The sequence below is a fragment of the Nannobrachium achirus genome (assembly GCF_963921795.1).
Source record: "Nannobrachium achirus genome assembly, chromosome: 23".
Taxonomy (NCBI): Eukaryota; Metazoa; Chordata; class Actinopteri; order Myctophiformes; family Myctophidae; genus Nannobrachium; species Nannobrachium achirus.
Genome location: NC_137830.1, coordinates 28,692,695 through 28,719,830, shown reverse-complemented (window position 1 = coordinate 28,719,830; position 27,136 = coordinate 28,692,695). Strand labels below are relative to the sequence as shown.

At 43.5% G+C, this 27,136-nt stretch overlaps 1 protein-coding gene across 1 annotated transcript in view; it reads left to right on the top strand.

The window, feature by feature from the left end:
• Nucleotides 1-4,568: 4,568 nt before the first annotated feature.
• The window catches only part of lrmp (lymphoid-restricted membrane protein), a gene marked incomplete at its 5' end in the record, with an annotated part of 69,947 nt that continues 47,379 nt past the window's right edge, over nucleotides 4,569-27,136 (top strand). Inside the window, 18 exons of the mRNA XM_080754305.1 lie at nucleotides 4,569-5,256; nucleotides 9,789-9,893; nucleotides 10,644-10,824; nucleotides 11,368-12,009; nucleotides 15,016-15,074; nucleotides 15,250-15,325; nucleotides 16,192-16,350; nucleotides 17,191-17,308; nucleotides 18,396-18,446; nucleotides 18,669-18,746; nucleotides 19,206-19,262; nucleotides 19,990-20,049; nucleotides 20,503-20,567; nucleotides 20,726-20,819; nucleotides 22,220-22,357; nucleotides 23,614-23,715; nucleotides 24,786-24,937; nucleotides 26,366-26,477. Of these exons, the coding sequence (XP_080610431.1) occupies nucleotides 4,569-5,256; nucleotides 9,789-9,893; nucleotides 10,644-10,824; nucleotides 11,368-12,009; nucleotides 15,016-15,074; nucleotides 15,250-15,325; nucleotides 16,192-16,350; nucleotides 17,191-17,308; nucleotides 18,396-18,446; nucleotides 18,669-18,746; nucleotides 19,206-19,262; nucleotides 19,990-20,049; nucleotides 20,503-20,567; nucleotides 20,726-20,819; nucleotides 22,220-22,357; nucleotides 23,614-23,715; nucleotides 24,786-24,937; nucleotides 26,366-26,477 (2,937 nt within the window). The remainder of the gene's footprint in view (nucleotides 5,257-9,788; nucleotides 9,894-10,643; nucleotides 10,825-11,367; nucleotides 12,010-15,015; nucleotides 15,075-15,249; nucleotides 15,326-16,191; nucleotides 16,351-17,190; nucleotides 17,309-18,395; nucleotides 18,447-18,668; nucleotides 18,747-19,205; nucleotides 19,263-19,989; nucleotides 20,050-20,502; nucleotides 20,568-20,725; nucleotides 20,820-22,219; nucleotides 22,358-23,613; nucleotides 23,716-24,785; nucleotides 24,938-26,365; nucleotides 26,478-27,136) is intronic.

Here is a 27,136-nt window from a genome sequence, read left to right as displayed (position 1 = left end):
AGCAACCAATCCTTTACATTCTGATTTGTGCATGTTTTATGCATGTTTTGTACACTACACTGCACTGACACATGGGTAGGCCATAGGCACTTCCTTGCATGTCTGAATTTTCTATCCTTATTGTAAGCTGATAGGTACATTTGTTGAAATAAGATCTAGTCTTTTTGCAGCACACACATTTCTACTTGGCATACTATAACTCAAAATCACAAGGTAGACCTATATCCAGGTAATATGTCTAAAGCCTGACTAAAGAAATGATATTGACACAAGTTGCTTTTGTAAGAAGCATCCAGAGTCAGTTTCAATTATTGTTCTAGGCTACTGAGGATGCAGAGCAATATTTCACATCCATTGAATTCTCCACTAACGGTAAAGTGATAAAATGCATATAAAAACATATTTTCTGTATTAGGCTACTTACATTTAATAATAATAACAATAAACAAAATATGTGCATAGCTTGTAAAGGAAAATAAGAAATCCAGATCTTTTCATATGTATTTTTAAACTGCCATTAATCGTAATATTGGGTCCAACCCCCATTAACTCACTCCCTGCTAAACGTCCTCAGAACGTCTTTTCCCCTGGGGATGTCGGTGCCAGACGTCTTCTGGACGTCTTTTACTGTACATACTGTACACAAAAGATCTCAGCCTTATCCAGCCTCTCACAACATATGATACACTTCCTCAAAGTCTGACAGTGTTTTTTACAACATTAAACAAAAGTGCACAGCCTCACATGAAATTAAACATCATTAAATTGTCCAAAAAGAAAAACCTCTTCTCAGAAACCTGAAACCAATTATACAATGAGAGCGAGACGGGTAACCAGAAAGCCGTGGCTTGTGTGTGGGCGTGCTAGTGTGTGTGTGTGTGTGTGTGTGTGTGTGTGTGTGTGTGTGTGTGTGTGTGTGTGTGTGTGTGTGTGTGTGTGTGTGTGTGTGTGCCAGCCAATCAGCTGGGTGGTCCGCTGTCTGTTTCAGTACAACATTCAAAACCTCTCTCTACCCTTCTCAGACAAAAAAAAAGTAACAACAACACACAGACAGATCGCTGTATAAATGGTTGTAAAACATTGCCGATATGTTCACACAACTAACACAGCACGTCGAAGTGAAAAACTATCGTGATGTCCCCACACACACACACACACACACACACACACACACACTATAGCAATCCAGCAAGCAGATACCAGTCCGCTTTCTGTTTCAGACAGTACAACATCATTTCAATTCAGTGCCAAAAGTAACAACAACAACAACAACACAGACAGATCGCTGTATAAATGGTTGTAAAACATAGCCTTACCTGATAGTTTATAATCCATAAACCCTGAAACATGACGGTCGCTCAAACAGACCGTTAGCGATCGGTTTCTCCTCTTTTTTTTCTCCCTGCAGGCATGCTTGGCCATGGCCAGAGCAGTATAATCAGAGAGTGGTGTCACCGCGGGGTCAGAAACAGCGCTGGTCACGTGGTTCATTGTCACTTTACACCTCATAGACTTCAATGCATTTTGTAAACTTCCGGTTCGCCGTTTGTCACTATACGCCAATAGATGTGTGCGTAGAAGACCTGGCCCCATGAAGTGAACGGGAGTGACGCAACTCTAGGGCTCTGGCCATGGCGTGAACGAGTTTGATTCAGCTCACTTGAACAATCCTCCTAAACCTTCCATCTTCAATGCACAATCGGGTGCCGATTATGTTCACACAACTGATCGACGCGTCGCCGACCCTGCTGTCCAGGCGGCTCCAGAAGCGCAGCGCCCAAGAAGAAGCCAGCGCCCTGTGGCACCCGCGGCTGCTGCAGTGGAGAGTGGAGACCGATGGCAGCGACTCCAGGTCTTAGACGCAGCCTGAGAGTCACTGCGTTCAGGGATCTGGCTGAAAGTTCCTACGACTCGGAAGAGACGGACCACGGCGACATGGAGCCGTAGGGATGCTGCCAACACCAGTGGTACGAAGCATTTTATTTGTATTTGTATCGTGTTTGAGTCTCTCTCTCTCTCTGTACTGTATGTGATCGGGCAGCTGCATACCCCTGCCATACCCACTCTGATCTGCGCGCAATGAGCCCAAACACGTTGGCAAACAACGCCAGGCCTTTCCCAACGGATCTGTGCTCCTCGTTGTGTTGCCTAGTTGAGGTTGCGTGTGCGCGCGCGCTCGTTGCTCTAGAATAAAATACAAATGTTCATTTTGTGTAAATCATGACTTTGGTAAATCAGAAGGGGGGAACAGCATTTGTATCGTGTTTCAGTCTCTCTCTCTCTCTCTGTACTGTATGTGATCGCTGTGTTCTGCATACGGAGTGAGTGCATCTCTCCCAGTGGCGTCAGTTCAGAACAAGCTAAAGTATGGCAACATGACTGGTGTCTTGCACGCGCGCGTGCAGGGCACGTGTGCAAGACACCAGTCATGTTGCCATACCTTAGCAACAGGCACGATGAAAAGTAGAGCCTACATTTTTATTATTTACCTCTGTAGCCAAGGTATGGCAGCTGCATACCCCTGCCATACCCACTCTGATCTGCGCGCAATGAGCCCAAACATTGTGGCATTTGTATAGTTACATGGCTTTTGGAACGAATGGCAGCATTGTTTTTCCTCATGTATTGATTGATTGAAGACTTTATTAGAAGTTTGCATAGGAAAAGGTACAGTTTCATGACGGTACAGTTCACTGGTACAAGGTCTACTAAAAGGTTATCCATGAAAAGACTAAGCTTATTTCCACTGGAAACCATTGAAGTATCTCATATAACATTGAATGACAGACAAATAGAACACAGTACTATGCAGTAGATATGTAAAGAAAAACAAAAAAGAAAACAGTAAGTCTGAACAAACAGTATATACAATGTATGCCCACATGTATTGTGGATCTTTCTCTAGAGAGAGATTGAGCGAGAGCGCCACTGTGTGGGTGTGCACGCATGTTGCAGTTTAGTTTTGTACTAAATCTGTGTGCTTTGTTTCTTTGTGATCAATCTAGACACTTGAGTGTGAGGAGCCAGGTCCATCTGCAGGTGACAGCGAATCATTGGTTGGCTTTAGTCAAGGTACGGTTATTTTTGTTACAGATGGCCTACATTTATTGTATCTGTGTTCAATGCTTTCATCCATCTAAAAATCCAAACATCCACATAGCAACTGTAAAAGTCTTCATTCATTCTAAGTGTCAAAATGCATACATTGAGACATGATGGGGATGGAAACAATGTAGGCCTACTGATTTTGTGCACAATATTACCTTGCAAAAACTATAACTAGCCTATTTTTTATATTGTGTTTTTCAGCTTCTGAGCCAGTGGATTCACTGCCCAGCTCTTCTGTTCCTGACATTTTTATTTTATTTCATTTGAAACCCTCAGCGAACGTGAGAACTGAACTTTTTATTCTTTGTCATTTACTTGAAGCACTACTGAAAGGGTGGGAAATGTTCCTTTTGTCATTGCCATTTACTTGAACCACTACTGAAAAGGCGTGGAATGTTCATATTTTGTAGTTTACTTGAAAACCACTACAGAGGGGGGGGGTTGAAATGTTCCTTTATTCATTGTCATTTACTTGAACCACTACTGAGAGAATGAGAACACTTGTTTTTGTAATTTTAAAAAGCACTATTGAGAACTGTGAATGCACTTGAAGTCTGTAAAATCACTTTATTTTTTATTCATTGTTATTTTTCCCTTTTGTTTGAAAACACTGTAAATATCTTCTGCATCACTGAAGCCAAAAATAAAAGGCAGAAAGGAGTTCTGATCGAGAGTCTACTTTACTAAAACATGTATTCAGTTTGTTCCTAGAGGTGTTTTGGGTGATACATGGCCAATTTTCTAAACAACAGAACATGTTTGAAACATCTGGATGGGAGCACTGGAAAGAAGGCGACTTCATCTTTCCAGAGAGGTATAGTTTATATAGTATTCATAGCTCCTTCATATTTATTCAATTTTCCCCCCAAAAAAAAACTCTTCTCAGAAGCCGTTTTTTCGCCATACCATACCCTATACTTTTCCACCTTACGAGATCAGCAAACATGTTTGAAACGTATGGTTTAGAGCGTTGGAAAGAGCACGAATTTGCCTTTCCAGCAAGGTATAGTTTATAATAGCAATCATATTTTATTCATAAGTTATTCCATTTTCAAAACTAAAACATGCTTTTACTCAAAATGTCTTCTCAGCAGCCTGTGAAGACCCCATACCATGCCCTTACTTTTCCACTTTCTGAGATAAGCGAACATGTTTGAAACGTATGGTTTGGACCACTGGAAAGCACACGAATAGGCCTTTCCAATAGGCCTTTGTTTTGTTATTTTATGCCTCAACATCAATGCGCAATTGTCCCTCCAAGATGAGTGAAATCGTCAGAAATCCTTGGCAGTTCTATTGCACAGGCAAGTTGAACTTGGCAGAGAATGAGTTAAACTGCCATTACAACTCCACACCATATAGTATTGCAATCTAACATTAAACTGTCTTTTTATCTCTCCCCCAGACCTCAGCTTCTCCTCCAGTCAGGACGTCAGTGCTCCAGCCAAGCCAAAAACAGCATGGACTTCTGTACCCCTCAGCCGGAGCGTCGGCACAATCCAGTGGACAGCATCTGCCGCAAGCTGGAGACCATCCGGTGGCGTGGTGACCGTGAGCCCAACTCTCCATTCCAGATCCCCAAACTGCCATCCAGCAGCTACAACAGTTCCCGTTGTGAGCTTAGGCACAACCTGGGAGCCATCCTGATGAAGAGCAGCGCTGTGCACACAGACGAGGTGGCTGCAGGTAGGGACGGGGACAGGGGGCGAGGGAGGGGCGGACTGAACCCAACGGCTGACCCTAGAAGGAACAGCCTGGGTCCCTCCCTACCTCCGGCCTCCCCCTTCACCCCAGCCACCAACCCCCTCACGAAGGGTAATGTCACCTTCACCATCACCAGCACTATGGGGGAGAGACGAGGAGGCGGGGGAAGCGGCATCCCCATGCCGGGTCAGAGCAGGGCTTGGCAGAGGTGCCAGTCCACGTCCACGCCAGCTGTACGAACCATCGACTCGCCCTCTTCTTACTCTGCGTTTTCGCGCATTGGTCAAGGCAGGAGCCCGCCAGCCTCTCGCACCCAACCCAAGACCCACAGCATGCAGTCCTACAACCTCAACTTCTGCTCTGCAGAGTCGGGGAATTCCACTCTGGACTGTGAGCTGCCCTACCCAGCTCTGGTTGTGAAGAGGCTGTCCATGGGAGAGGGAGGTAGGGAGGACAACAGCACTATACACATGCAGCAGGGGAAAAAAAGACTAGTCAAACAAGTGTCATCAGATAATTAAAACAAAAAACACTACCACAAATCTTGCTTGTCAAAAGATAAACCATATAGCCTACAGCTGCAACCATATAGTTCCAGGAACTTCCAGCTATCCTCAAATGAAAAGTGCCTAATTATCCTGCTATAATGAATATTACCCTGTCACTGATTATAAATATAGCCAACTATTCAGCCTTTATGTTAAACCAATCATCCCTGTGGTAACTTTTCTGACACCTCCTGCTTAAAAGCCAGAAGGATTGTGAGGCCGCGCTTTCAGAGTCTGTACTCATACTGAAAGTCTAAATCAAGCAGGCTTTGCCCTTCTGCTCCACGGGAGGTTTCTGTCCTCCCTGAGCCCACACTGAAAATAGCCGATCTACAAACCAACAATGCATGGCATTGCCACACACTGTGAGCTTGTAGATCAACTATTTTGGTGTGAGACACTGGCTTGCAACTAGAAACTCCTTCCACACGTTAAAAAGAGATTATTCTTATAGGCTACCTAGCTCCTTTCGGAACCCCTCACTCCACTGCTACGCAGCTCCGAGATGGGGTTCCTACTGGTAGCATGCCAGAATCCTGCGGCTGGATCGCCGATCCGCCGTTAGGGAACACTTCTTACCTTTTGGTGAACACTCTATCCAAAAAGTGACCGGTCTCTGTTCATCTATAAGCCTTTTACTTCTTTAAGGTGGAAGAAACTCGAAGCAAGGGGGTGAAATAAAGTTTTTATATCGCTCGAAAGACCAGCCGGCTCTGTGTTTTCCTGTGTTTTCCCCGTTGTAGTCTCGCGTGGCCAGACTGTTGCCTCCGCGATTTGGTCAAATGCTCACAGCCACGTGAGACTACAACGGGGGGAAAACACGGGAAAACACAGAGCCGGCTGGTCTTTCGAGCGATATAAAAACTTTTTTTCACCCCCTTGCTTCGAGTTTCTTCCACCTTAAAGAAGTAAAAGGATTATAGATGAACAGAGACCGGTCACTTTTTGGATCGAGTGTTCACCAAAAGGTAAGAAGTGTTCCCTAACGGCGGATCGGCGATCCAGCCGCAGGATTCCGGCATGCTACCAGTAGGAACACCATCTCGGAGCTGCGTAGCAGTGGAGTGAGGGGCTCCGAAAGGAGCTATAGGCTACCGGTATTCAATATTCAATAATGTATTTAATTTGCCAAAATCAACTTTGAGTTACTTAATTATTTTATACTTTAGCTATTGAAAAATAGCAGATCTACAAGCTCACAGCGCTGCACCGAGTGCCGCGCTGCGAGCTTGTAGACTAGATCTGCTATTTTTGGAAATGTCGTGAAAATGTGTGCAAATCTTTGAATATACAGTAGGCCTATGTATTTTTTAGGGAACATTTGTGACTCTAATGTTACTTCTGGGGGGTCCCTGGAACTAATTGTTTTGAAATGGGGGGCCTGTAGCCAAATAGTCTATAATCATTTTGGGGGTCCTTCACATGAAACATGAAGGATTTGAAATATTCAAAGACTTGCACAAATGTTCAAGATTTTTCAAAAATAGAACTTCAAACTTGTATATCTGCTATTTTTCAATAGTTAAAGCACTAAATAAATAATGCGTAATAATTTGTGTTCCCAGTCTGGGTTAAACCCCCTCCCCCTATAAGAACATTCATGGGGGGCCCGCAGTGAATCCTTGTACCCTCTGCTTGTACCCAGGGCACAGAATTTGGTGCGACACCCCTGGGTAGAGTAGACCAGAGTTGTAGAAGAGAGAGTTACGTCACTTACGTCGACTCCCATAGTAAGCGTGAAAAGCCTATTTACTCTATGGTGGGAAGCTAACTTAGCCTAGCTTACTGGAGCCTGTTCTCATTCCTAGCGAGCCTCTGCCCCGTCCGCCCCCATTCATTTTTCACTCGCTGGTAAGTAGACTAAATCACGTCTTTTTCACTCTTTTAAAAATGGTATCTACCTTAGAGAGGCCCGTGAATGCGTTACAATGGTGAAAAAGACGTGATTTGGTCTACTTCCAGCGAGTTTAAATGACTCGGCTAGAATGGGGGGCGGACGGGGCATTGGCTCGCTAGGAATGAGAACGGCTCCATGCGAAGCCACTTCCGGTCTGCGGCGAGTTCAAAGCGTGACGCCACTCTCTTATATATCGCTCTGGAGTAGACTACCAGTAAGACTCCCTAATCGGGAGATAAGCGACCGTTGGTTGCTTATCTCCACAAATAGGCCAAAAGTTTGTTTTACCAATTATTACACTCTATGTGAACATTTACATCAACAAATCCCAAGTACTATGCAGAACGACCCATTTCAAGTTTTTAATGTACAACAATATTTAGAAAATAGGTCTACAAGCTGACAGTCCTCGTCCCTTATATTCCCATAGGTTATATGGAGATCTCAGTGTTTGTCAGTCCTTGTTCATTTATGCCCATATATGGACATCTCTATATCTACTATAACAGTCCTTGTCCCTTTATGCCCATATATGGAGATCTCTTAACTGTAAGTCCTTGTCCCTTTTATGCCCATATATGGATATTCCTGATGTCATCAGTATATGAACATATATGGGCTTTCTGATATGCCCATATATGGAGATCTCTTAACTGTAAGCCCTTGTCCCTTTTATGCCCATATATGGATATCCCTGATGTCATCCGTATATGCCCATATATGGGCTTTCTAATATGCCCATATATGGAGATCTCTGTATCTCCATATATGGGTATAAAAGGATACTTCAGGTCTGACATCAGGTTTGTTTATATTGGGTTGCTAGGTTTGACATCACAAACTCTATGGGCCATCTGACCTAGAAATCTATATTTGGGCATAGATGACTCATCGTGACCTCATCACACGTCGACCGCACGTGTGACGTGCGGTCGACCGCACGTGTGACCGACGGACGGCCGGTGGAGGTTTTCATACTAAACTGCGACCTTACGGTCGCAATCATTGAGGTCAGGGGCGTCAATTGGGTATGGCAGGGGTATGGAGCTGCCATACCCTGGGTCCAGGGGGGAGAATACAAGTTACTTTAAAATATAAATCCATGAATATCTCATTGTCTATCTGTGCTGGTTATGTTGTTAAATTACATTAAAATAACTACAAATGCAAAATTTAACAAGGTATTATAATTATATTCTCCACACTTTTATTCTCCCCATCTTGACAGAATTGTAGGCTCTATATTATTGACTGAATAGTATATTCCTAGCCTGGCGTTGCTCATACTAATTCACTACCAACAGGGGGTGGTGTTGTTGTACAGTCTGGTTTATTAACCACTATAACCAGGCTAGTATATTCCCAGGTAACGCAGGTCAGCTGCACAGGTGCAATTCATTATTGTTAATTGTGGCACGTTTACTATATTATGTCAAGTTTAGCTGCACTTGAACAACTGTTCCAGGCTGCCATATCCAGCCCAAGAAACCATAGACATTTTTGGGGGGGAAAAAATAGAATTTACTTCTTAAAATAAATGTATCATGCCTGTTGCTAAGGTATGGCAACATGACTGGACACCAGTCATGTTGCCATACCTTACCAGGCTTTTTCTGAACTGAGTGACGCCACTGATTGAGGTGCCCAGGATCAGGTTGCGTCGCGCGGAGATCAAACGGTGCTACCGCTCTGCCCGTAGCATCAGTGCGTCTCTGCTGCCTGCTGGTGATCGATGACGCAACGCTACCAGGAGGAGGACCAGGTTAAAAATAACAAGTTCACTCATGTTGAGAGTGAGTAGTAGTACTAGTAAGTAGACAGATACGTGCTTGGGCATGGGGGGAACTAAATATTTTCAGCGGATATCTGCAAAGTTATGTTTTTCTGTACATTTTAGTTCAATTTGGAGCTTTCGGAGTCAACCGTTTCCTACACACGACATGTCAGTCATGCTGTGCAGACTCGAAGTATGTCCGGGGGGGGGGGACACGGTCACGGAACATTAGCGCAAAAATATTTACCCCGAATATTTGGAAACATTTGTTTGTAACCGTTGTAGCCTATATCGCAATATTACCCGAGCCGAGGGTGTGTTTTCAGTGACGCTACGGAACCGTTAGTGTAAATATTGATGTGGGCTATTGAAGCTTTGTATAATAACGTGCATTTTTAAACCAAGAATCATGGCATTGGCTACTGTTGGTTTAATCAAAAAAGAAGCATTTAATTTTAGGCTACTCATTCAGCAAGAGTTATTTTGTAGCAGTGCCTGAAGGAAATATCTCATAAAGCTGTTAAATGTGTTAATACAATAATTGTTGTCTGTTAACCCAAAAATAGGTAGGCCTATTAGTGAATGTAGAAAATAACAACGAATGACAACAACAATAATAATTATGGCAGCCAATTGGGCCTGTTTAGCCATTCTGTGTGTGTGTGTGTGTGTGTGTGTGTGTGTGTGTGTGTGTGTGTGTGTGTGTGTGTGTGTGTGTGTGTGTGTGTGTGTGTGTGTGTGTGCGATGCACTTGCAGCATCTATGTCTGAAACCAGCAAAGACACAATGTCTGAAGTTAGCCTCCTCTGTGAGGAGGATCTACTCGACACTATGTTCCATGCCTGTGACACACAGCGCAGAGGTACTACACACACACACACACACACACACACACACCACTTTTAGTGTAACCAGGTGCGTCACGGGGGGGGGGTCCCTGGAACTAAAGATTTTGAAATGGGGATCTGTGGCCAAATACATATCATTTTGGGGGTCCTTCACATGAAAAGGTTTGAGCACCACTGACATAGAAACATATGTTTTTCAAATTGTTAAAGCATAAAATAATGCGTAATGATGCAATTTCCAGTCTAAATGGGTTAAACCAGGTGTAGTCCCTATGAAGAACATTCATGGGGGGCCCGCTGTGAATTCTTGTACCCAGGTCCCAGAATTTGGTTGGACACCCCTGAGTGTGACACACACACACACACACACACACACACACACACACACACACACACACACACACACACACACACACACAAATATCTTCTGATAGTAGGAGCATTCAGTGAAGGGAAAGTCCCATTAATATTTTTATCATAGTGTTTATGTGTTGATATTTAAGAAGTCAGGGTAAGTGAAGTCCCTATAAGACCCCTGCTTTTCTAAAGCATCAGTCTGTTATGTCATGCCCTACTTGGGAAAAGTAAAATGGATGCAACTTGAACATTTCGTTCTACTCGATGTGAGTTGTTCCTAAGGTTATTGTACGTAGTGTAGAATATTTTGTCATTTTATTCCACTGTCCTATCCAAGGAAAGCAAAACAAAAGCCATGAAAACAACAAGGAAGCAAGTGAAATAGTCCAGTTTCTCTCCCCTACAAGGTAAAGTGTATGTGTCCCACATCGTTGACTACCTGCGTAACACCACATGCCGCAGTTCCGAAGACAGCGGGCTGGAGGAGCTTAACAACATGCTCGATCCCGACCACAAGGACGTCTCCATCGACCTTGACACATACCATGCCATCATGAAGGAGTGGATCGACGACCGCCGCAACAATGGGTATGCGAATCCCCCCATGAATGTTTTTTGTCCAAAACGTAGAAAGGTGATAGAATACGCACATCAATTGCCATGTTGCTGGGGTATCGTGAAAAAGAATAGACCCCAGACACAACTACAAAAACCCTCAAGTTCACACCTCGCCAACACTTTAGTGTGTCACAACAGTGTGTTTTAACAAAGAAACAAGCCTGTAAGTATATCAATAGACCTGTATAGTAGGTGTTGAGCGACGTGCGCGTGACGTCTCTAGATAAGCGACCCCCCAAACATTGAATCACCAATGCCCCACTGTATGGGGCCTAGCAGTGTTACTTTAAATAGTAACCAGTAAGACTCCCTAATCGGGAGATAAGCGACCGTCACGTCGCATACACTCACTTTAGAAGGCAATCGTAGCCAATCAGGATCAAAGTCATTAAAATCGCTAAAACAATAGAAAGAAGTAAATGAAAATATTTGAACGTATCTTTTCTTATTCTAATTACCGTTACAATCTAAAATATGAACCCTAAAAAAACTAAGTTGTCCGTCTCTATTCAGACTCTACAGTTCATTATTAGAGATAGTCAGCCCGGCTCCAGCTGTCTCCCTGGCTAAAACACCCAAGAAAAAAGCTGTCAAAACCAAGAACGCCAGTCCCAACATCAGCGAGCTCATTGTCAAGGCTGTGTCTGCCTCCAATGAGAGACGTGGTGTTTCTCCAGTCGCCCTCAAGAAGGCTCTGGCTGCAGATGGCTACGACATCAAGAAGGACAATAGCCGCTTCAATGTTGCCATCAAAAGCCTTGTCGCAGACGGAACCCTGTTCCAGACCAAGAGTACCGGTTCTCCTGGATCTTTTAAACTCAACGTGAAGGCTGAAGCAACCAAAGAAAAGAAACCACCTAAGAAAGTCAGGTTTCAGTTTGTCAGGCAGGCTGCAGAGAAACCCCCTGTCGGCAGCAGACGCTTTTCGCCTTCTTCCGCCGCCGGCGTTGGTGCGGTTAAGAGCTGCCTTAAGAAGCCTGCAGCCACAAAGAAATATCCCATGAGAATGAGGAAAACTGCAACAACTAAGAGCCCTGAGAAGGGGACCAAGAGTCACAAGAAGGTCAAGAAGCCCAAAGCTGCGAAGAAGGCTTCAGCAAACAAAGCAGCAAAGCCCAAGTTGGCGAAACCTAAGAAGACGTCCGCTAAGATTAAGTAAATATCAAACCGCACCTCTTTAAACAATGTTACAAAGTGCATAACAACTTAAAACCAAACAGAATCATAAATTGTAAACAATAGAGTAACGAAGTCATGACGTGACTCGATCATCCCCCGGTTCCACGGATTTTTTTTTACTGGAGAATAACATTGGGTCATCTTAATTGTCTCATATAAACATTGTGGTCCAAAAATAAACAAACAGTCTCCGCGATATTGTCGGGGAGGTGGCTCTGTATGGTATTTGATACAGTCTGTTTCTAGCGAAAATGGAACTAATTCGGCAACAGTAACATTAGCGTTTTCTCACCATCAGTTGATTCTTTATATCCATATGAGTCAAACCGCTGAGATCATTTGTTTGTTTGGAACACAGTTCGTATATGACGCGATATGAAAAAGTCTATGGGAATTCAGAATGGTGGGAAAAAAACGTGAACCAGGTAGGATGTGTAAATTACGTAATACTTCGTAGCTCTATTACAGCAAACAAAAACGACACAATGTTAACACACAACAACAGTATCAGTGAGAATAGATTCAAATTCTGCTGTTGGGGGTTTAAAAGATTTAAAGATGATTTTGGAATTAGCAAACCTGAGGTCCAATTGGAGGTTGTTCCAGAGTCAGGGCCCTGATGGCGAGCTGCCATTGTTGGGTAGGGAGCCCATTTTGTAATCATAAGGTCACTGGTTTGCCTCCCGGCCCCTTTCTATTTCTCAAAGTGTCCCTGAGCAAGACATTAACCTGAGATTATCATTACGACACCCCACCTATGATGACCTTCTGATTACCAGACAGCATCTCTACCCCCAAGCTATGGCCGCCACCTCTGGCTCCAAATTGTTATGTTATAAGCTACCAACACTGGGTAAAGCCGTTTATTGAATGTCTGATGAATATTCAACTTAAAACTAACTTCACTGTTTGTTGAAGGTACTGTAAATTAACAATAATTTACCTCAAGGACCCATCCACCTGGACATCCAGCACTGAGACGCAACCACTATTTTCATTGGCAGCTTGTTAATGGTGCCATCTTCTGCTGGAACTGTGAACAACAAGGGAATGCACAATGCCCATGATAGGGACACTAGTGTTCAGTTTGTTAACTAATTCAGTGCTACCAGTGCACTACTTATCAAAGAGATATTGATTGAAAGTGATTGATCCGATGCCACTGAATAAAAAGAAGCCTCCCCTAAAACTGAGTGAGTCTGCAGTTCTAACTGCAATGGGGAGTTCGTTCCACAGTTTAGGAGCCTATCATTTTGATGTGACTGGTGACTGGATGAGGACTCCTGGGTGAGGAAGGGTCTAAATGGTAAATGGTGCATTTATATAGCGCCTTTATCCAAGGCACTTTAGAGATTGTGCATTACATTCACCCATTCACAGTTCACACACACCTTCACACACTGATGGTGAAGGACACCATGCAAGGCACCAACCTGCTCACCGGGAGCAACTAGGGGTTCAAAGTCTTGCTCAAGGACTCTTCGACACCAACTCTGGGGGAGCCCGGGATCGATGGTTTCTCTACCCCTGAGCCACTGCTAATCCTTTGAATGTTATAGAGTGTAAACCTACAGGATTGAGTGACCGCTGCAATGTGTGCCTTGAATGAGAGCTGACTGTCCAGGACAACACCAAGATTCTTGGCCGTTAGAACCAAAGTCACAAGGGGGTTGTCTATGGAAACAGTCAGATCCTGCATGGGGCAGGACTTACCTGGGAAGAGGAGAACGTTGTCTTGTCTCGGTTCATCTAGAGGTGGTGAGATGACATCCACTGTGAGATGTCAGCCAGACATGCAGTGATGCCCTCTTCAAGATGGAATATAAAATCATTGGACAGATCTGTCTTGAGCACATGACTATCGACAACGATGACCTGGTACCACCCACCTATTGAAAAAACATGGGTAAAAGTAGGCCTCCTGGTGGTGCTATAATGGCTGATGTGAAAGATTTGTATAACAGGCTGATGTGAGAGATTTGGCCAGAGGTTCTGATCTGGCATCAAGCGAGTGTATGTCCACAGTTTCACGTCGATCAGGCCAACGTGCCGGAGCTTAGCTGCTCACTCACAGACAAACGAACGGACACACACACACTGACAGACACGGGACGGATGGACGGACAGACGGACAGGGTCTCGGCCTGGCGGAGACTGTAATAATTCATTACCGCTTCTTTGGCAAGGATAACACAATAAAGTCACTTATTTATAACACAAAAAAGACTTATTTGCATTACTAGTCTATAATGCATCGGATTACATTTCTGCCATAGTTTCAGCTGTGTGCATTCTCATTTCACAGCTGTGTGTGACATGTAAGTCTACTCTGTAGACATGCATTGTTGAGTCTCCGAAGCAGTTATTTGTCACTTCATCAATTCCTCAGGCTAGTTGTATTCATTCAGCCTGGGGTACTGCTTTCTGTTAGCCATGGCTCCTAGTTAGTGTGTTGTTGAATAACATGACTTTTCAAGTTATAATCTGGCTGTCAAAGAGCCACTCTGAGGAAGAGCCTGGTGGCTCAAAATGTGCATAAGTTAATTTGCATTTGGGAGCAGCATTAAATGGTTGGTGTGCAGATTTACTGTTTTTTATCCAGCACCCAGCCTAGTAGGTCTGGGATGTGTGTGTCTTTTATAATGTGCTTCTCTCTCAACTGGCTGTAAACGGACCATTTCAAAGTATGTTCGAATGCATTTTGTTTCTGCATATCAAACACATTACGGTGCTGTGTTTAAATCCTTGTTTGCAAAGAAGGGGACAAACGGATGTACAGTATAAGGTGTTCCCCAGCACTGTCAGTGGCAAAAAAAGAAAGTTCAAGATTTAAACTTTAGCAGATTGTCATTCGACGTCAGGCGGCCTTTCAGCGGTCGCCTAGCAACGGCAGGAACGAGGACTATTTGCTGAAGCAGCTGTTGAGTGTTTCTACATGGTCAACGACAGGACTCTGAACCAGTCTCTCTGTTGTGACTTTAGGGAAGAGTCAACGGACGACCTACCTCAGGATTCAGCCAAATTCCTAGACGGCATCTCGGGTGAGACACACACACACACACACACACACACACACACACACACACACACACACACACACACACACACACACACACACACACACACACACACACACACACATATTATATACTGTATAGTTTATCCTTTCATCATGCATATGTAGATGACCAGATTGTGTGTAAATGTTTACTGCAGCCAAGCGGTCCATGCTCCTTAACATGACATCAGGCAGTTTAGAGGGATTTGGAGGCGATGCGTCCAGAGTGGATCTGTAAGTAACTCTTAAGGGCTTTGCACACAGGACCGTTGCGTTTTTTCCGTTTGCTGCATGATTAAAATGCATTGGATTTGGTGTGCAAGGCTGTGCGGAATCCACACTGTGGATCCGAAAATGAGTCTTAAAAGGTTTTTACCGCATGCGACAAGACGCACAAATCAAACTGGTTTCGATTGGGGGAAAAAAACGCACAGCCGCAGCCACCTGTCGCATGGCAAATTCGGAGCCGGTGTGCATGAGGTCATAGAGAATCATTGTTCTCTATGAAAAATGAAATCGTCTGTTTTTTCAGTGCGAAGAAAACGCGTCTGACCATCTGTGTGCAAAGCCCTTTACTGTGGGTGTTTGTGTGCACGCACACCATTGATTGTACATTTCTATCCCAACTATGTACACTACAGTATACTGTATGCCCAGCCCAATGCTCTTTACTCTTGTCTACATGTTCCCAGCGCAGGTGTAGTAAGCGTGTAGATGTCAACTTGTGCCTGTATTCACATGAGTAGGGATGTCACGATGTTGACTTTTTTCATGGCGATTAATTGTCACACAAATAATTGCGATTCACGATTTAATTGTGTTTTTTGTTGCTGAACACTGGAGCATATGAATATAAATGTCTGGTTTAGCTCACAACGCATCGCGATGCGATGCGTTGTGAGCTTGTAGATCTACTATTGCCACTACTTTTTGAAAGTGTTTGAAACTATACGAACATTTCTCAACGTGGAAATGATTATGCAAAAATAATTGCGATTACCTCAAATAATTGCAATTAGACTGTTATGTAATTATTGTGACAGGCCTACACAACATTAGTGTGTCTCTGCGTATGCATACTCCCCTCTACACACACACAGTGAGACGTCAGACCTGATGTACTGCGTGGCCGACCTCCAGATGAACAACACCAGGCTCCAGGACGAGGTGAAGCGGCTGAAGCTGGTCGTGGAGAGCACAGAGGAGACCAACCAGAAGCTGGCTGAGGAGAACGAGGAGCTCCACAACCAGGCCCGAATGTATGGCCAGTGTGCAGGGGCGTCACAAGGGGGGGGGGGGTCGTGGGACTGCGTTACTAGGGCCCAAGGTGGAGGGGCCTTAATTATTTTTATACTTTAGCTATTGAAAAATAGCAGATAGGCCTATACAAGCTCACAATCTGGTATTTTTGAAAATTCGTGAATTTTTCAATTGTTAAAGAACAAAATAATGCGTGATAATGCATTCCCAGTGTAAATGGGTTAAACCAGGGGGGAGGCCCTTTGAAGAACATTCATGGGGGGCCCGCTGTGAATCCTTGTACCCAGGGCCCAGTTCTAGTTTTTATTTGTTGACGAAATTGTCAATACAGTATATTTAGTCGGTTTTAGTCATTTCGATTTATTCTGATTTCGTCATTAATAAAAGGTAGTCGCCAAAAGAAAATCGTCATTTTTAGTCGACAAAATCAACACTGTCTATGACACACGGCGAGACCCACTCTCAACACATGGAAAAGTATCTAAAGTGCAGTCACCTATAGATAGTGTTGTATTGGTCATGTCACGCGGGTACACGCCTTCCCGAATCTTTTTGAGCAGGAGCATGCTCACAGACATGCATCGATGTAAAACAACCCTTAAGTTTACACCTCGACAACATTTACAAAAGCTGTAGTGTCATACCATGTGATTTACCATGGGAACAAGCCCTGGTGCATATCAATAGACCATTGTCTGACCTGCTAACTCTGTTGAAACGCACATAACGTCATTAAAATGGCATCCCCCCAAACATTAAATCACCAATACAATATAGACAATCACACAGATGCAGTATGCACTGACTGTTGTCCTTTCTGCTGCTGTGTGTCTCTGTAGGAGCCAGCAGCTTGCCCTGAAGGAGAAGATGTTGAAGGATGAAGTGGAGGAGATGAAGTTGACATTGAGTAGTACCGAGGAGGGCCGGGCCCGTGCCTCTCAGCACTGCAAGAATATGGTCAGTCTGAATGATCTTGGCGGGTGTTTTTTCTGCTCCATAGTATCTAACACAGATCAGGCCTTCAAGTGGGGGAGATTTAATCTCTGACATCAAACATACTCAATTAGCTAGGCTTCACAACAAAACTGTTGTGGTTGGAGGTGGTCTCCCTACTTTTCTATTGAGAAAGTTAGACCCTGTGTTTGGGTAGGACACCTGTTGGTTAATAAGAGGTATTGCCTGAAGCTCATAGAGCTATATCTCCCTCCCTCCCTAATGGGAAGCCTTAGGTCAGCAGTAGAAATGTCGGCCCCTTTGTGGAAGACATGTGTCAACGGGTAGATTGTCTATTTGGACATTAGCCTGTGTCTGTCAGTCAGATATTTTAAATTATTTACAAAATAATTTGCCTGGACAGATATTATTGCTGGTGGGACAGTTCTGGCCACCACCTCAGCCACAAACTGTTCAAACCCCTACAATGACCGCGGCCAGGCAACATGGCTACCGTAGTATCAAGGGCCAGGCTGCCAGGTTTATGAACTTTTCCCTTGCCTTGCCCGCCAAACAGTCTCGGTAATCTATTTTAAGTCGATTGTTTGATTATTTTTTTCCCCTTAGCCATAACTATCTATTTTCACAAGTTTATTTCCTGTAAAAAGCCATTTGTATTGAATGTGGGCCAAGTCATAAATAACATTGTGAAGCAATTGAAAGACCACTTGATAGCAGGCAGACAGATAGACAACAACCCAGACAAATGTACATTAGTTTTAGTGTTTGTGTGGAATATGCTAATTGCACAGCATTATTAAAAAGAGAGAAAATGTAGCCAATTACTTTGATTACAAATTGTGTCATTGACAGAATATAAATGGAATTCCAAGCCATAACATGCACATTGCACTTGTCTTACGTTATGTGCAAATAAAGTAAATAAAAGAGAGAAGTTATCAAGTAATGTCAGTTTATCAACTGGCCCGTGACCCCTTGACATTTTTGTAATGTTGCCCACGGGCTCAGAAGTTTGAGTATCCCTGCAGTACAATATGAATGACAACAAATTCAGGTCTGGGCTGCCACTGCTTTTTATTTTGCTCTATAGGAGAAGGAGAACCAGAGTCTTATTGCCAACATCACATCACTTCAGGAAGAGGTATGGCACCATCAAGGAAATGGCACAATTAACAATGAAGACGACTATAAACCTTAAGCAAGGGCTTAAGCAAGTTGACTCCAGTTAGATTACATTACATTTAGATTCACTTTATTAATTCCCAGGGGGAGGTTCAAGAGTTGGATACAAAATTATACTACTGGTATTTGTGGCATGAGATGTTGCAATTGGCTGCCTTAACACTCTTCTGGCCCTCCCCAGAACTTCAAGGTTACCGTGGAGATGGACGAGCTTCAGAGGAGGCTAGTGGAACTGTGTGACCATAACACTGAACTCCAGGTGACCTGACATCTCTCTGACTCTGTCCCTCTTAAACTATCTGCCTCTCCTGCATGTTGCTTTGGCTCTCTCTCACTCTCACTCTCTCACACTCTGAAAGAGGCTTCTCTCTGTCTCTCAATAATTCAAATGCACTTTATTAGCATGAGAATAGTAAGTGTGAAATAAAACAATCGAAAATAAGAAATGTATAAGAGAATACACATAACATACAAGAATAAAGACATTTGTAACAGAACTTTGTATTTTTGTAATGAAATATAGTACCCTACCAGTCAAAAGTTTGGACACAGCTTCTCACACACATTGAATGAAAGCTGTGTCCAAACTTTTGACTGGTAGAGGGTATGTCAAGTAAATTCCGATCCAGACACGTCACAGGTGTACCTTCCCGCAAGTGCTGTTGATGCTTTCTGCAATTTCGTCTTACTCTGCTCTGCACATTGTCTTTGCTCTCAGGTTCAGATCCACTCCTTGGATGCCCTCATAAGTGGGAAGGACACCATACTACTAGAGGTTGGCACCTTAGCTTTGTTCTGAACCTAAAGTAGGACCCACTGTTGCTTCATCGTAGATCACAGATACATTTGTAATTATTATATTCCTTGTAATTATTTCTTTTAATGAACCTGAATGGTCAGATGGTCAGGTTGTACTGACTCATACTGCAGTACAAAGTGAACACAGTGTTTCAGACACACACTGGAATACAATGTGAGCCCAGTGTTTCATACTCGTACTGCAGCACAAGATGTACCCAATGTTTCAGAGTCATACTGCAGTACAGGGTGAACCCAGTGTTTCAGATTCATATCGCAGTATGGACAGGATGGCCTCTGTTCTTAAACACTTTGTCCATTGTGATTGTGATGTCCAGTTATCCCAGTCTTGGATCAGAATAATGATTTGTGCTCATAAGAGTCAAAGTATGTGTACTGTTAGGTATGCTTAATTTCTAACCACTCGTCCATACAGTTTGAGACAGACCTAAAGTTTGGTGTGAATGTGTGTACATTACTCATTCATAGCCAAGGCACGAGTTTCCCGTGTTATTTCAGTACCCCCAGACTGCCACGGCCTGAGTTTCCTGAGTTTTCCTGTTTAAAAAAATATATATATTGATCCACGCACTAGAAATTTAGGAACGTGGCAGTGAGGAACTAGGCCATTTTGAAAAAGCAATGAATGAGTTAACTTGCAGCCTGTTCAATGATTTTGGTGTTTGTGTTCTCCTCCTTCACAGAAAGACAGACAGATTGAGGAACTGAAGGCAGCCGTGGAGGAATACTCCTCCGTCACAGAGGTGATTCTGTAGCAGTGTACTGTATAGCCTGATTTTATACTTCAGTATATTAGTTATACTGCATTGTGAGATTGTAAATCTATTTGGCAAGGAAAACTATCGTTAGAATATAATATACGATAGAATATAATTAAGCTGCTCTACAAAGCCAGAAAGCAGTGAAGTCAAGTGGTGAAACTTCACTTTATTTTTACTAGATGTAGTATACTACTCTCCTTTTTTTCCCACAGTTACCAGCCTGATGTCCCCTGGGTCATTTATAGCTCTCATATAATAATAATAATAATAATAACTGGCAATTTTAAATAAGTGAGGGGGAAAAAACCCCACCCCCAAAAAGAAAAATCCATTGGGGATCTCCATTAAAATACCAGCAATAACTGAAAGTCTGTATGTAATCCATGGGTGGGAATCTGTCTAACTTTTGATTGGTTGTGCTGTGGTTTACTGCAGCTGCTGCGAGCCAACAAGAATAAACTGGAGAACCAGATCCAGATGATGCATCCGGACATGTCCGGGTGAGTAAGACCTTAAAAGCGACTCATCCTACTTTGTTGTGCTGTTGTTTATTCATTATAATAACCACTATTTTGCTATTATTTTACCAACCAAGCAGCTTTTGTGAGCAAACTCTCCGTTCCCATGTCCTGTGTTCCCGTCCTCTTGTCTCCTACAGGGCTGGTCTGACACTGTCGGCTGCCTACAGGTTGAACCAAACCAGTTCAGGATCCCTGCAGACAGAACTGACTCTGGCACAGTTACCACTGGAGGTCAGCACTTCTCCACTCCATTTTATATTCTCACACTCATTCTATTCTGTCTGTCTGTCTGTCTGTCTGTCTGTCTGTCTGTCTGTCTGTCTGTCTGTCTGTCTGTCTAACTCAACGTTTTCCATTTGACTGGCTCACTCAGTCACTCACTCTCACTGTCTCTAAAACTTTTCACACTAATTCACCGCCACCATCTGGCCGATTTTTGCAAAACACATTTTTGGACACTGCTCCTACAGATTTTGGCCTAAAATCATGCAAAACGAAACAACAGTATCTCTAAAGTCATGTCATCAACATGGATCTGTCGTATTTCCCATATTCCCTCCTGATTGGCTACGATTGCCTTCTAAAGTTTGTGTATGCGACGCGACGGTCGCTTATCTCCCGATAAGGGATTCTTACTCTTACTGGTACTAGTAGCAACATATTTTGGCTAAATGCTTATGGGGGTGGTACAAATAAGTGGTCAATTTAGAACCATCTGTATCCTTTCTCTCTCTCTGCTGTTCCTCTTCCTATGTGTATTCAGCTACACTTCATGACACCTCCGCCTTTAGCTCTCATCCCCCTTTTAGCGCCTACTTATCGTGCACCTTTTGCACCCACTCTTTCCAACTGCCTGGATACATACTGGCTGCACTACATCAAAACACTACGCACTAAGTAAGCACCACATCACCAACCTTTAGTCATGTTGTGTTATGTAAACCTCTATGAATACAATCGACACATTTGTTGTCCGTACGTACGTATGTATGTGGTCATCAATTAAATTCCACAAATGGGTGCCAAAGAATTTCACACACTTCTTAATGGATACAGATCAGATGGGCACTAGGTGGGTACTAGGGACATCTACAGTAGTTTTTTTGATCAAAATGTAAAAAAATACAATACAAAAATATATATATTTGAAAAGATGTTAAATAATGTAAAGTATATATGATGTGAACATGCACGGTACATCATTATCCGACTTAATTTCATCCTTCAACTTCTTGTTTATGCCCAAAATGATTTGGTGGATGGTTTTGTAGAAACATTAGACCTTTATTGTCAAATGTTAAAGCATGTAATGATCATGTATACTTTTCTTTTACTCAAGACCGTTTTTCAAATATTATGTTTTAACATTTTGGACAAAATAAAAAAAAGTGCTCAGATGTCCTTAGTGACCACCTGACCTGTTACCGTCTTTACACCTGTAAACCATGTTTGTACATTTGATTGCCTTGTGCCAGATCAGTGATTCTATAAACCTGTCTGAAACATTAATCCTATCCTTCCTTGACACAACTACAAACTTGTTTTTGCATTTTGGTTGCTTTGGTTAGGGATTGCTCTATGTTTTTTTTTATTGCATGTCAGTCATTCTGTGGTCTATGACATTGTTCCAGGGAGTGGAACCTGTGCCCTCTGTGCCGTGCTTTCCTTCCCAGCTTGATGAGACCCTGGACAGGGAGGTGCTGCTGTTGCTGCAGGGCCCCAACCCTGAACACATGGCCATGGAGTTCAGGGGCCTTCTGGACAAACTGGTAACTGTTAGCTACATCAAAGAAGCCGTAGTACTTACAGCAGCGCACACACACAGACAAACACACATTTTAACATCTTTACTTGCTTTCACATTTAGTACAAAATTCTTGAACACCAACAATAGTAGATTCACAAACTTTGGAAGCGTATTACGCAAAAACATATTTCAGGATACAGATCACGGGTACAGGAAGCATCGCCTCCTCCATAATTGTCACAGATACTGAACAGAATTTTGGCAAGGCCTTGGCTCTTAGCTTGGGCATTCCTGTAATCTGCAGGCTTCTCACAACTGATTTATGGACATTACAGAAACTTCCAAAGTTCACTTCCTTGTCATGAAGCCAAGGGTGACATGTCCCAAAGCCGCTGTGCATGTTTGTGTCTGTATGTGTGCGTGTGTTCACGCCCACTTGAAAATCTATTGAGTGTGGCATTGAATCGAGAATGTATCTGTAGTCACTGAACTGGTCGTAAAACTCATTCACACTTCAGTCTGTTTGGATGTCCGACTGCCCGTCTCAAATAAATGTTCGGGCAAGTGGAGTTTGCTTTCAGGTTGCCTGGCGGGCAAGTGACCGTCTTCGTTAAATATAGGCTATGTATGCGATAAGGTCTTGCTGCGCGGTCATTATGGCTTATATGGACACGGGTAATAATTATGAATAACTGCTACTTTTTTACAATTGGCAGTTGCACTCATCCTGGTTTTTGAATGTGACTGTCGCCATTCAGCAGTTATCGATTGGATTTAACATTGATTCATTAGTTCTACAAGCACATATTTACCTATCTTTTCATAATGGACTATTTACTTTTAGGTCAAGTGGGCATGACCTTTGGGCAAGTAGAACATGACCTGAGACCTTAGTGTTAACCCCCGGGTTGCACTCCACGCCAACGCTGTGTTAATGTGCTTTCCTGGCCCCTGTGGTGTTTTTTTTCCTGTACTGCCAAGCTAATTATGTCTCATAATAGTAGAACAATGGGAGAGTCCCGCACACTGTCTTCACTGTTCACTTACAGCACTTTTATTGGTACACGTTTCGGTCACTCAGACCGTAATCCGGTTGATGAAGGTCAGAATGACAGAAACGTTGAACCAATAAATGCGTTGTAAGTGAAGACCGTGTTGCGGGACTCATCTATTCATAGTTAATTATTCCGATACATCTGTCCCTCTGTAGGTGTGCAAAGGACTTTTTTCTTCAATGTCTCACATAATCACATTTCTGATGTCTCTCTTGGTTTTCAGAAAAGAGAGTTCAGAGAGGAGGTTGTACGTCTCTTGTCTACAGTCAGGAGCCTGGTAGAGGACCCCACGCCTCGAGAGACCAGCACTGATGACAATCTGCAGGTTAGTATGCTTGGTTACATAGCACGTGCACATCCTGTATGCATGCATTTACCTTTTTTAATGCATTTTAGTGGACATGCTTGGCATGGGCAGGAAGGGGACCACCACTACATGACTCTGCCATGCATCAATATGCATGAACACACACATGGTTATTATATCTTGACTTCTCATTTCCCTGTGTCTAGCCTGTGTTGCAATCTGTCTTGTCCCACCAGTATGTCATTATAATTATAGTTCACCTGTGTCCTGTTCAGTCCTAGCCAATCATGTGTTAATTGTCCTTGTTGCTCACCTGTGTCCTGTTAGTCTGTCTATTTAAACCGCTCAGTTCAATGTGTCCCTTGCTAGATCGTAGATGTTGTTATGGGTGTTGTTATGTTCTAGTCCTGTTGTTATGTTCCATGTAGTTTGAAGAATAAATTATTATACATTTGACCTGCTCTGCTCCTGCCTGTGTGTTCTGCTACTGGGTCCTACAATCCTGCCTCTCACCGTGACATTCGTTTCTCTCTCTCTCTCTCTCTCTCTCTCTCTCTGTGTCTTTCTTTTTCTCCCACCCTTCCCATCTCTCTGTCCTCTCCAGAGATCTCACTCAATCCATTATATAACTATTCAGCCGGCCCCTTCCAAGCAGCACTGTTTAGTTGGTGTGTTGTAGCATGACACACAGCCCCTCCCCTCCTCCCTCTCTCACGTTCTGTAAATATCCCTCTCTCTCTCTCTCTCTCGCTCTCTCTACCTCCCTCCCTCCCCTCCCACATCTCTCTCTCCTGCATTGTTACCACGTTGCATTCATTAGCCACGTACTTCCATACAGCAGTAAACACTCCAAATGAGAGACTGATCATTAGCGGAGCAGAACTGTTGGTGCCTCACTCCGGACGTTGTTGTCCAGGCATTGTTTCATTCCCCCTGCCGGGTCAATCCCAGGGACTTCGTATCATTCAAGGTGTCAGGTTTTAAAAGCACAAGTGGACTCCAGAAACTCTGGCTGCGTGTTTTCTGCCCGAGGCCATTGATTGGAAGAGACACACTCTTGACTCTCCAAGACTTGTTTTAACCCACAGACGGTGCAGTCTGAGCTGGACAAAAGGAGAGCCGACTGGGCCCTCGGCCTGGACCAGCTGGCCCAGTACACAGACTCACTGGAGAAGGAACTGATTAAGATGGCGGGCAACATGAGGCGATCTCGAACTGACATCCTCCACCTGTCAGTCAGGTGAGTGGCTCTTTGGATTTTACTTGCACAAACGCAGAGACACATGCACACTGTTGACTGTTGTAATTTAAAGCTAGCCTACAATCTAAACGTATTTGAATGAATAAAACATTGTTTTAACTCATCTGTACGGTGGAGTACATTAATGCAATGTAACTCACATTTGCAATGGTTGGAGGTGTACTCCCTAATTGTCCATTGAGAAATGTAGACCATGCATTCGGTCGCATTTGTACACTTGTTCCATTTGTACATTTATAGACTCAGGACATGAATGTCATGCAGTAGGGTGTGATAATATCACAGAACAGCAATATTGAGTTTGTGCCTGTGAGGGGAGAGAACCATTTGATGACAACTATACTCTAAGAACAGGCATCTGTAACACATCTCGAACAAAACGCAGTGGAGTTTAAATTCATTATAGACTAATTTATGAGCCCCCCCCCCCGCCCCAACTACAATAGACGATTCTATAATTCGTCACCAAGGCACCCTGGACCTCACGTTGACACCCTCCTCCTCCTTTGTTGTGTCTCAACTGGCTGGTTGCTAGGGGTGGGTCCGAGGAAGGTCTGTCCATCATCCTGACCCCACTGACCTTTCTGGATCTGCCTCGCTGGGTTTGGTTCTGGGCCAAATCTGGACCTTAATCTGTTGTTCCAGGAGGTGGCTTTCCTCTCCATATAAATACTGTATAAGAGAAGGTAGTGCAGCTGCTGCATCAGACCAGACAGGAGGAGGTGGTTGGGATGGATGGATGCCTGGCTGGAGTTCACTTCCATCCTAGGAACTAGAATGATAAAACTGGCTCTGTCTAACCTCCGGTCTAGACCTACAAATAACCTCGGGCTCATCATCCAGAACTTAGAAACTTGCCAAAATCAAATTTTCCAAACAATTATTCCATCAATAATATAATATAGCAATACAGCAAAAAAAAAAAGAAAACGTGTAAAATCGACCAGGTTTCAGTCTAGGAAGAATACTTGCTCTGGACCGTGGTCTAAACGTAGACCTAGGCAAAGGACTAGTGTTAGGCTTTGGAAGTCACAGTCTGACTAAGGACTTTGGTTGAATCTGGGAGAAGAAGGACATTCAAGGGGTCAGTGAGAGGACTGGCATTGGTCACCCTGGGAAACGGAATGGGACACTGCATGGGCCTGCGAATTGGGTACAGTACAGTAAGACCAATAATATGGAAAGTGCCTGTGTGTGTGTGCATGCATGTGCGCGCATGTATGCTTGTTTATCATCTGGCACTTCTTGTATGATTGTTTGTCCAGAGTTGATTGACTTTTGTGATTTAGGACTTTGTGGATTTGTGTAAACCTTTAATGAATTGGATGGGGAAACATCATTTATATATGTTTTTGTTTTTCTCAAATGTGTGTGTGTTTGTGTGTGTGTGCGTGTGCGTGCGCACAGGGTGCAGGAGCAGGAGAATCAGAAACGTCAGCTGTCTGAAGAACTGGAGGAGCTCAAGTCTCCTCAGGACAGCAGAGAGGCATCCTGCCAGACACCAGACCTCCAGCAGCAGGTCAGAGGGGTGGATGGATGGAGGGAGAGTAGAGGGATAAATGAGTTGATGGAGAGATGGACTGGTAGAGAAAGGAAAGGAAACATGGGTGAGAGGTGTGGATCAGGGTTCTCCAAATTCCTCTGAGTGAAGATTTGAAGAATTGGTTCAGTCTGGAACCTTAACACCTATAGTCAATAATGGTGGCTTGCAGAAAAATAGATTTAATTTAGGGATAGTTTCTGGATGTAAAGTATTCGCTTGCTCAAATTCTAGAGTTATCTTTTTGAACATTGATTGATGGATGCTGAGAAGCTACTCTACAGCGTGACTTTGACACCTTGCAGTGACAACACTCAAATGAACCTGCAATAAATTGCGAAATAATGCTCGACTGTAGCTGCCATTCCATTTCTGCGATTGAGACCGAAAATGTTTGCAGCAGCAACATCGGAGCACATTTCAGACAGATGGAGAGGCTGGTAGATGGGTGACAGCGCGTTGGCGGCGCCACAAAAACACATAGTTGAAACTCGCAGAGAAACTGCACCTACCCACCAGTGTGTTTTTGTGTGTGTATATGCACTTACTCACACACCATTTCCATCAAAATACACCCTTCATTCTCATTTGTTCCACAATTTTAATGAATAGGAAAATGGAGCGTTCATACAGTAGCA